This window comes from Cupressus sempervirens, chromosome 5 (assembly GCF_028749045.1).
Source record: "Cupressus sempervirens isolate cs-2001-9-10 chromosome 5, ASM2874904v1, whole genome shotgun sequence".
In the NCBI taxonomy this organism is placed as follows: domain Eukaryota; kingdom Viridiplantae; phylum Streptophyta; class Pinopsida; order Cupressales; family Cupressaceae; genus Cupressus; species Cupressus sempervirens.
In genome coordinates this window covers 389878720-389890433 of record NC_143122.1, presented here as the reverse complement: position 1 = coordinate 389890433, position 11714 = coordinate 389878720, and the positions used below count along the sequence as shown (strand labels likewise).

Genomic DNA, 11714 nt, shown 5'->3' with positions numbered 1-11714 from the left:
CCCTTGTGGTACACATATAGGTAATTAGGACATATGTTTGACTTAAAGGGACATAGTGACTCCACTAGGTAATTATGTTTGTTATAGGTTACGTAATAGGTCCCAATGCCTCTTAGTGGGGCATAATATGTGTTATTAGGTAATAAGGATTCTTATATTAGTCATTATCATATATAGACCCCTTATTGTACACAACAGGTAATTAGGATAGATGTTTGACTTAAGGGGACCTAGGGAGTCCTACTAGGACATTAATGTGTGTTGTAGGTTACCCAATAGGTCCTAATTCCTCTTAATGTGGCATAATAGGTGTAATTTGGTAATAAGGATTCTTATATTACTCAGCATCACATAGGGACCCCTTATGGTACAAATATTTGCAATTAGAATACATATTTGACTTTAGGGAGTCTACTAGGTCATTATGTGTATTATAGGTTACATAATAGGTCCCAATGCCTCTTAATGAGGTGTAATAGGTGTCATTAGGTAATAAGGAGTCTTGTATTACTCAATGTCACATAAAGATCCTTTACGGAACACACATAGGTAATAAAGATACATGTTTGACTTAAGGGGACCTAGGGAGCCCACTAGGTCATTATGTGTGTTATAGGTTGCACAATAGGTCCCAATTCCTCTTGATGGGGCATAATAGGTGTCATTAGGTAATAAGGAGTCTTATATTACTCAAAGTCACATAGGGACCCCTTATGGTACACATATAGGTAATTAGGATACATGTTTGACTTAAGGGGACCTAGTGAGTCCACTCTAGCTTATCCAGAGTGCCTCACAATGTTGTGAGAACATCATGTCTATGGGTTTCCATTCTCTCAGGAGTATGGTCATAAGATGATGTGTGTAATGGTTGAATACTAGAAGCTCCTACACTAGGCTCTAAACCACTACATGCCATGATATAGAATGTAGTATGAAATAAAGATCTAACAATAGAATAGAAAAACTGCAAGTGTCTATAGGTGAATAGATATAAAAAAATTAGCATTTAACTTAAAATTGTTCAATCTAATACATTCAAGTGTATATGTGTGTGTGTACACGTGTACATAAATTTGTAAATAACACCATTCAAACTACATAAATTCAAATAATATTTAAAAGTAAACATAATATAACTTAAAAATATTAGAAGTTCTTGCATTTAGTGTGATTAAATTATATGTACAGATAGCCCTTGAAAGGCACATGAACATTTAAAATTATAAATTTTTACATTTACATGCTTAAAATATATAAAATAAAAAAGTTAAAGTGAGGCTAGAATAAGGAGAGAGAAAGTGAGGGGAGATCTATTGAGGGGAGAGAAAGTGAGGGGAGGAAGTTCACCCCAAGAGCAAAAATAGAAAAAGAGTGAGAAAGTGAGGAGAGACACAAATAAGAGACTAAGGAGAGCTTGATAGAATGATGAGAGATAAAGTGAGGAGAGAGACCCAAAATAGAGTGAGGAGAGAGAAAACTTGAGCAAAGAGAGATTGAGGGGAGAGCAAGGAGAGAAAAAACTTGACATGAGAGAGAATGAGGAGAGAGATGAAAGTGAGTGAGAAGAGACAAAAATTTCAAGGTAAGAGATACCGAGGACTACTCAAGTAAGGAGAGAGAGTGAGGAGAGCTTGAGGAAACTGAGTTAGAAGAGAGAAAACAAGTTCAAGGAGAAAGATCTAACTTACTTGAAGAGTGATTGAGAAAATAGAGAGTAAGGAGAGAGACCTAAAAGTGAGTGAGGATAGAGAAAATTTGATGAGACAAAAAGTGTTAAAAGAGAAAGTGAGGACAGAGTGTGAGGTTTCAAATGTTTTCTATTTTTTAAATTTTTCATGCACATAGTTTAAATAGGAAACATAAAGAGAGAAGAGACATTGAAGGATTGGAAAGGTGAGAGAAGTAGTGATTTTATTTATCTTTGGGTTGCGTAGTAGAAGAAAATGGCTCCAAGAGTGACCAGTGATAAAGAGAGTTCAAAATTGATAGAGAGATTATATGGAAATCAAAGAGGATGAGATGTCGTGAACAAGCCAAAATGTAGAGTTTGTATTTGCTGATTTGAAGAGAAATAAATTTAATTACATTGTTGAAATTTAAATGTCAATTCAAAAGTCTAGGATGTCTTTCCAATGTTTTATTTGTATTTGTGTTTTTATAATTAGAGGAGAGTTTTCGTCATGTATAAGTACGTTAGGTCTTATAGAATGATGATAGTTTTTATATATAAAGGTGTTAAAAATTTCAAGTTTTCCTAACTAATATTACTGAAGTAACAAATTTTAAGTTTTCCTAATTAATATAACTAACGTTTAAAATTTGAAAATTTCCTAATGTTTTTCTAACTTAAATACAACTAAGGTTTAAAATTTCAAATTTTGCTAAATAATAGAAAATTAAAATTAACATTCTAAGTACATTTAACTAATTAGAAATTTTAAACAAGTACATTTTAAATACAAATTATATAAATTAAGTAAATTTCTTTTTTTTAATACATTTAATTAACTACAAAATGAAATAGTAATTTAAAACTATTATATTACTGAAATTAAACAATTTTCTTTTAAAAAATAATTTATATATATATATATATTAAAAAAAAGCCTACCTTGACTTAGTGGAGTATCCCCTAAGCCCCTCTTCCTATAGCTTTTAGCCCCTCAGTGCACAAATGAAAGGGGCTAGAGAGAACACACCCCATTTGGGGCTCGAGATACTTGGCCGAGTGACACTCGATCGAGTCACACTTAGACAAGTGGCCCTGGTCATGTTGGCACCAAATGGTAGTGAACTGGGATAGCTCGACTGAGTCCTACTCGACCAAGTGCGACTTGGCCAAATCGTCCCAGATAGCCTCAATTACGATAATGGATTGTGCATTTACCCCAATGAATGATTAATCGAGAGCATTACTAATGAATCTTTTTTCATAATTCTAGTGCTTATTAATCAATGTGGCAATAAGAGAATATTAGAATATTGAAATAGGAGAAACACAATGAGGTGAAATTGGAAAATGTGGTAGCCATTTCAAATGTTACAAACATTTGTGAAGTGGCAAGTTCATTTCACACATTACAGACTTTATTAACAGTATTCAAAATGTTTTTTACATGTAAATTTAATATGTTCAAACAACTCTCAATTTATTTTAAAATTAGCAAAATTTTATACTAAAGAATTTTATGTCAATGTAGAAAGCCTCCTGACTTGACAAAAAAATAAAGTAGTGCAAGTATTACCACATAATACAATCTTATCTACAACAATGGATAAAAAAAATAGTATCAATGGACCCTCAGTTTGCTAGTGAAGTTGAATGCTTTTGAATGAGCCCACCAAAGATCAAATCTTGTTAAGTGCATGACTCTCACAATATTTTATATTATTTTGTAGTTGAATTGTCAACATTCTTACTTTTTATGTTAGTTATGCTCCTATAGATATAGATATACACACACCAACACAACACACACACACACACACACACACACACACACACACACACACACACACTCACACACACACACACACACACACACACACACACACACACACACACACACACACACACACACACACAAACACACACATGCACGCACGCACGCACACACACACATGAAGTTTCATATAACCTCTTTAACTAAGAGCCAAGCACTGAGGGGTATCTCTTCTACCAAAAATTTGTTCAGGGCATGATCCCTATCTCATCCCTTATGGTGTTGGAGTCATGCACACAAGACTTGATTCTTGGTGGCGCATTCAAAATTAGTCAATTTCACCAAAAGTACGTGCACTACTTTGTGTTTTCATAGTTTATCTTTTGACTTTGACTCTTTGTTTTTCTCTAGTTTATCTTTTTGACTTCATAAACATTTTTGACATTATTACACAAATTAATATTATATTTACTCATTCACGCAATATTCCATTTTGACCCTTCATTTTCCCATTTCCTTCCCATGAGACTATATTCTATTCTTTCAGCCAATTTTATTTTTCTAAAGTAGACATCTATAAATAAAAGTGTTTCAAAAACTCAATATTTTAATATGGCGGTAGTTACACTACTTTGGGTAATGTGTGTTTTAGTCTCTTGTTTTATACAAATTGGCTTTTCCAGTAATTTTAATGTTCCACCTCGTCTGCCTATGCCCACTACAAATCAACTAAAATGGAAACAAAGAGAAATGATAATGTTTATTCACTTTTGCATCAATACATTCACTAATGGTGAATGGGGAAATCGGAAAGAGAATCCTCAGTTGTTCAATCCTATTGGGCTTGATGCAAACTAGTGGGCAACAGTGGCAAAAGAAGCTGGATTTTCCCTTGTTATTTTGACTGCCAAACAACATGATGGATTCTGCCTTTGGACTTCAAAGTATACAAATCATTCTATGAAGAGAAGCTAGTGGAAAGATGGAGAAGGAGATGTTGTGAAAGATGTATCAATGATAGCAAAAGCCCAAGGCTTTGATTTTGGTGTGTATTTGTCTCCATGGGAATGATATGAGCCTTTCTATGGGCAAGAGCTACAGTATATTGAATTCTATTTGGGATAGTTGCAAGAACTCCTCACAAGGTAAGAGTTTTTAAACTTTGTCAAGAGTTTACATAATGCAAAAAGATGTCGAAAATTTGTAAAATGTTTGTTTTCTACCAAAAAAATTTCTTCTATTACTTATGTAACAAATATTAAATCTATGCGAAATTGCTACTCCACATCTCTATAGTTTTAATAGTATAAGTGATTTCTCAGATATTAGATCCCTAATATAATTTGTAGTTAATCAAGGACAAGTTTTGGGAATGGCCTACATCGTACACTAAGTTTAAAAGTATTAATCAAAGTTGACTTATTTTCTAAGCTTAATTTCTTTCTTAGTGTGTGATGTTTAGTGATGTTTAAGGGTGGCTCAAATTTGGCCTCTTTTCTATATACACCTTTAATTTTCCTTTATTTTTTATATATTGATTTGATAATTTTCTATTTCTATTTCTATATTTTAAATATGAATAAATTATAATTTTACTAAAGTGAATCTTGATTGTAAGTACTTTTTTAAAAGGTAAGTTTGATTGTTCATTATGGAACATTTGAACATTGTAAGGACAGGGGGAGTGGAGGAATAATATCATATTGGTTTATTTATTTTTCCTACTATTTTAAGGATTGACCTTGATATGGAAGAGTACTACTATTGACACATATTAACTTTGTATATTTGTTGAGTTTAAACTATGAGCCAGATTTTGACAAAATAAAAATTGTTGTCTTGTATGTTAGTTGATAGCTTAAAATTTCATTTCTTAGCTTTTAGGTATTAAGTAATTCTTTGTAGAAATTGTTAAAGTGATCATTCAATACTCACAAAGAAAAATATTTTTATACTAATAGTCAAATATGAAAGTTTAAGCCCCCAAGTGGGAAATTTTCATTTTTTTTTTTTGAGATTTTAAGACTAATACACTAATTGCAGGTATGGCTCCATATCAAAAGTATGGTTTGATAGAGCTAAAGGAGATAACACTACAATGAAATATTTTTTTTCCAAGTGATTTGCTCTGGTTAATGAATTACAAATATCTGCAAACATATTCTTAGATGCAGGGCCAAACATCAGATGGTGGGAAATGAAAATGGGAGTGCAAGCTCAACATTGTGGTCTACCATCAATGGATCTTCCTTGAAGATTGGAGACCCTTCCATTGAAGGGTATTTCATATCAACCACCAAAAACAAAAGATTTCCTCTTCTCCTCTTCAAATATACTTTAGTACTAAATGTAACAATTGTTTTTTTTTTTTTTTTTGCTATAGGTATTTGAATAGTGGAGATCCACATGGAATCAATTGGATTCCTACAGAATGTGATGTATCCATCAAAAAAGGCTGGTTTTGGCATCGAGATCAGAAACCAAAACTGCTAAGAAAATTACTAGATATCTATTATAATTCAGTGGGGAGAAATTGTGTTCTTTTGCTCAATGCTCCACCAAATACAAATGGGCTTATCTCTAAAGAAGATGTAGAAAGGCTAATGGAATTCACAAAGGCCATTAAAACCATTTTTTCAAAGGACTTAGCTGCTTCTTCTTATGTGATAGCAAGCAGTGTGAGAGGGGAAGCCTTCAATCCTAATAATGTATTGAACAACAATCTTTGAACTTACTGGGCACCCAAGAATCACAAAACAACAAAAAAGTAAGCTAGATATGTTTGGAGAGCAAAGAAGCCGTGGAATTCAATGTAGTGAGGATTTAGGAAGCCATTGGACTTGGGAAAAGGGCGATGAAATATGGTGTTTATGCATTTGGTGTTGATGGGAAGGAAAGAATACTTGTGAGTAATGGGACTACAATTGGGCACAAGAAGCTTGATAGATTGAAAATGCTTGTGAAATCTTCCAAGGTTATGCTTGTGATTTGGAAATGCAAAGGTGAAAATCCTCTCATTTCATCATTTGGGTTACATTTTGATCCATTTTATAGAGGGGAATAAGTTTTATTTTATTTTATGGTTGGTGAGTTTGTCTTGATTTGATTCTAATGTTTTTGGCCCCAAAAAAAATCACTCCAAATTGCTAATCTTTGTTGTCAGTTATCACAGTTTATTTCGTTATATACATAGTTTAACAAATCACAAATAGAGGAACATAGAAAAAATAATAACAAGCTAAAAAGATCTGGGGAGTAGCAGGAGTGAGTGAAACAACAAATTTGACTATATCACTAGACTATAGTTCAAATCAATAGTAGTTTCTATGTAATAAGTAACTATGTAATATTGTGATATTGCTATCAGAATTTAAGTATTTGATTTTGAATCAAACTCATTGACCCATGTTTCATGAGTAGTGATTCAATATGAATCCATCTCTCATGAGAATAAATGGAGCACTTAGCACTCATTGGATCTAGGTGATGCTCATAGGGGCGAAGCATCAAGACTTCCTGGGAGGTCACCCATCCTAGTAATACTCTAGCTTGAGCGCGCTTAACTATGAATTTTCCTCCATGGTTAACTATGGGGCTTTCTAATGAATGGTTCATAGTTAACCATGGAGGAAACTTCATAGTTAAGTGCACTCAGGTTGGAGTAGTACTGGGATGGGAAGTCCCGATGCTTCAACCCTGTGAGCATCACCTAGATCCAATGAGTGCTAAGTGCTCCATTTATTCTCATGAGAGATGGATTCATGTTGAATCACTACTCATGAAACATGGGTCAATGAGTTTGACTCAAAATCAAACAGTTAAATCATGATAACAATATCACAATTTGACTTACTGTGGAAATTATCTCCTACTTATCAACTACATAATAAGTATCACTAGATCGTACTTTAAATCATGACAACTCAATATTGGTCGTAATTTATAATTATGATGAACGGCCACATAACTCTTACCAACTCATAACCAAGAATGCAACAATATGGAGACAAAGAGATGACAAAATGCTTCCCAAGCAATTTTATTATACTTGAAAATCCTTACAACATCCACAAGATGATATCATAGATATGACTTCTTCAAAAAGAAGTTTACAAATTCTTCAACATAAAAGAACTCCCAAATAAGAATTTCCACAAGAAGAGTCTTCACACCAAGAGCTTCACCAAGAAGAACTTCCCAACTAAGAGCCTTCACCTCCAAAACTTCCACCCAAGAACTTCTACTTGAAGAGCTACACCTTAAGAGCTTTCACACCTTGGAGCTTGACCTTCCAAAGCTTGATTAGAAATGCTCATATGCCTTGCTTAAATAGGCACTTACCACCCAATGCATGATTTATCCACAACCTTCTAGGATTCCACCTACACAATATTCACAACCTTCTAGAATTCCACCTACACACCTCGATAAATGGAATGACAACCATTTTAATTTTATTTTTCTATTACACCACCTATGCACCTCAAAAATAGAAATTCCTCTTTTCTTTTCTCCTTTTTCCCCTTTTTTATTTTTTTATTATTTCTCCTCTAATTTTCATCACTTTCTCTCTCCTCCACATTTTTTTTTTCTTAAAATTTTCCCATGCAAGATGCTCCTACATCAAATTATATTATTAAAAGATTGGTTTTAGTTTCTAAAAAACTTCTCAAAAATAAGCCAGTTGAACCTAATTTATCAAATATTATGTCAAATCTTTAAGTTCAAATTTTAATAAATTTTGATTATTGACAATTCAAATTTAATCAAATATTATAATACATCTTTAAGTTCAAACTATAATAAAATTGATTTTCGAATGATTCAAATTTTATAAAAAATAGATAATTAAAAATGTCTTTTTTAATAAAACTGATTATCTGATGATTTAAATCTTTTTTAATAAAATTGATTATTTGACAATTTAAATCTTTCAAATTTTAAAAATAGAAAGTTTAAGATATTTTAAATAGTTGTTAAAAATTAAATTATAAAATATAATTTAAAAAATAGCTAATTGATAAATACACGCCACTTAAAAATTATCAAATTTATCTATTAATTATTATCTACTCTTACCTTTTTAACAACTATATCATAGCTTATTGATATTAAAAATATGTTAAAATACTATTATTAACATGTTAGAAAATCAATTCCAAGCAACGCCTTAACACTTGTTACTTGCTAAATATATAAGATAATCCTAATCACCAAAACAACAAAAAATAATAAAATATTTACATTAAAATTTATAGAAAGATCGTTTGCTATGTTTTCCCATTTTCATTAATGAAAGGTTAAATATGGGTTTAACCATTGTTTTCCTTCAGCAAAATGAAACTATAATGCCTTGACAAAATGAAACTGTAATGGTTTCTTCAAAATAACATCTTTTAGAAAGACAAAAGAAAATCAAACTAAATATAGTAATAAAACACAAAATTCGTCAATGAGAAAAAGGATGAACAAAGAAGATGAATTTGCATGATAATAGGATAATGGGGAGTGCATTGCAAGCTTTAAAACTTCTATGTTTATAACAATGAGTTAATAAATATTTAATAATATTATTTTCTTAAATTATAATTTAATAAAATAAAATAAAATATAATTTATTTTAATTTATTTGTAAAAAAATTATTATTTACAGTAAAAAAAATATTTGTTTAAAATTAATTTATCAAATATGAATAAAATGATGATCTAAAATTATTTTTTCAAAAAAAACTATTATGAAAACTTAATAAGAAAATTAAATTGAATAAAATAACAAGAATAAAAATAAGAACAAAAAATAAATTAAAATATTTATAAAGATTAAAATCTAAATTTATTTAAAAAGATTAAACTAAACTAAAATAATTTTATATACTAAAAACTAAATCAATTTGATTTTGATTTTTTTTTTTTTTGAAAAAAGAGGGGTAAAAATTTATTCAATCAAATCCAAGTTATAGAGCAAAGGCCGAAGGCCCAAAGCAACACTACATACTCCTATCCTCTAGTAACAACTTATCAATGATCTCACAATACTCAGAAGGTAACTCATCCCTACTGTTAATATCCCATCTACCCACATTCTTTGAAGCCCACTTTGCTAGGTAGTCTGCCACTCTATTCCATTCGTGAGGGATATGATGAAAGGAAACAGAGTCCAAGGAACTACAGAGACTAAGAATTTGTCTGGCCAAAGAGGCAAGTTACCAACTAACATCTTCCAACCTCTGGTTATTTAGCATATCCACAACAATCTGAGAATCAGACTCACAGATGATCTTCTGCCACCCTAAAGAACAACCATATTCAATAGAAACTTTAATAGCCAAGGCCTCCATCAGATTATTAGAATGTTGACCCTTGTAAACTAAGAGAAGAAAAACTGTACCACCATCATTTCCTCTACCAATAGCCCCAATGCCAGCATGACCAAGATTCCTCTGAGAAGACCCATCTGTATTGATTTTCAAGAACCCAATAGAGGGAGGAGACCACCTCCCATCCCGACAAACCTGTTGCTTAACATGGCTAGGCCTTTTTCTGGGAGTGCATCCCCAACTGTTATCTCCTAGTTGTAGATTCCTCATAATAACTTTATCCCCAAGATCTATATTAATAGACATATCACACTTTGCATAAATCGTCTACTAGAGCCTATTAAGAATCATATTCCATAGTTGGGAGCTTTCTAATTTGGAATCACAAAAAAATCTGCAATTCCTTTCCAACCAAAGGTTCCAGAGAATGAAGATCGATCCAACCATCCAGGCAACCTGTAAGAAAGAAGTCTTTGCTAGAGGTCGGTCCAAGCTTTTCCAGAAATCAATGAGAGAAGTAGCATGAATACAACCATGACACCAAGCCTCCCACCATCTATGCCATATCTCTCTTGAAAAAGGGAAAAGAAAAAACAAGTGGGAGGCACACTCCTCATTGTGCAAACAAAGAAAGCAAACCAAAGGTCCTTGAAAACCTCATTTTCAAAGATTCTCCCAAGTGAGGCATTTCTTCTGAGCCAATAACCATAAGAAGAAGTTACATTTTGGCCATGAAAAGCTGCTCTAAACCTTCTTCCACCAGTGCACTTTAGCCTGACCATGTAAGTTCCTGCCAAGAATAGCATAGCCTTGAGCCATTGTAAATTTACCTTTTGGACTAGGACTCCAAGCTAAGCTATCCCTCCTAGTGAGAGAACTACAAAACCTATTCTCCAAAACTCTAGAGAGAAGGGCACAATCCTTTTCAAATCCACCCTCCGGCCACTCTTGAGAATCCTTCCATCAAGTCACCTCAACCTGACCCAAGCACTTGATGGTCTTAAAATGATCCACCTTAAGCCAGCCTGTATTGGTAAAAGAATGGGAAAGGGGTAGAAGCTAGGGAAAACTAGAAAGAATGGGAGGGTGGCCATCCCAAGAGTCCTACCAAAATAGAGTATCCAAGCCTTTGTTACAAATCCAGAAGAGACCCTCCTTAACAAGTTGGTCTTCCTTCTTAAGTGTATCCCAAATATAGGAGCCTTCACCCACCAAAGGAAGATGTGGCACCTCAGAGCAATCCGCACCAAAAAAGTACTTATGGGAAAGAATCTTGGCCCAATCTTGATCTTGATTGTTACACTATCGCCAATACAATTTGGCAGCCAAGGCCGTGACAACAAGAGCCATCAAGCGAAGCCCTAGGCCACTTGCATGTTTCAACCTACAAATATACTCCCACTTGACCAAGCTCCACTTCAAAGATAGAAGACTACCAGACCAAAGGAATTGTCGAGATAAAGCATCAAAGTCCCTCACAAAATTAGAAGGGGAACCTAAACACAACACTTATAAATGGGTAGAGATTGCACCACAGTCTTTAATAGAACCACTCTCCTAGAAGAAGATAACCATTTGTAAGTCCAATGACTAACTTTACTTCTGAATTTATCCAAAATCCCCTGCCAATAGTCCCTCCACTGAGCACCCAAGAACAAAGGGACCCCGAGGTACATTAGAGGAAGGGAGCCAATTTGGAATCTAAGAATTCTAGCAATCCTATTCTAAATAAGCTGAGGAGTGTTAAAGAAATGAATAGAAGACTTATCATCATTAATTCTCTAACCTGAGGCTTTCAAATAGGTATCCAAAGCTTTCCTGATATTCACTACCTTGCTGATTCTAGCCATGCCCATCAATCTAGTATCATCCACAAACTAAAGATGAGAATATGAAGAAAGGTCATTTTTCTAGCTCCAACCTTGGATAAGACCTTGTCGCACCTGAGCTT

General features: G+C 33.1%; 1 protein-coding gene and 1 pseudogene across 1 annotated transcript; one reads left to right on the top strand and one right to left on the bottom strand.

Annotated features, from left to right (window-relative positions):
- Positions 1 to 4058: 4058 nt before the first annotated feature.
- Positions 4059 to 6524, top strand: LOC149556433 (alpha-L-fucosidase 1 pseudogene; annotated as a pseudogene).
- Positions 6525 to 9649: 3125 nt separating this feature from the next.
- LOC149556432 (uncharacterized) lies at positions 9650 to 10033 on the bottom strand. The gene has a single exon (XM_089829846.1). The coding sequence runs from the start codon at positions 10031 to 10033 to the stop codon at positions 9650 to 9652; it is 384 nt and encodes a 127-aa protein (XP_089685972.1).
- Between the last annotated feature and the right edge of the window lie 1681 nt (positions 10034 to 11714).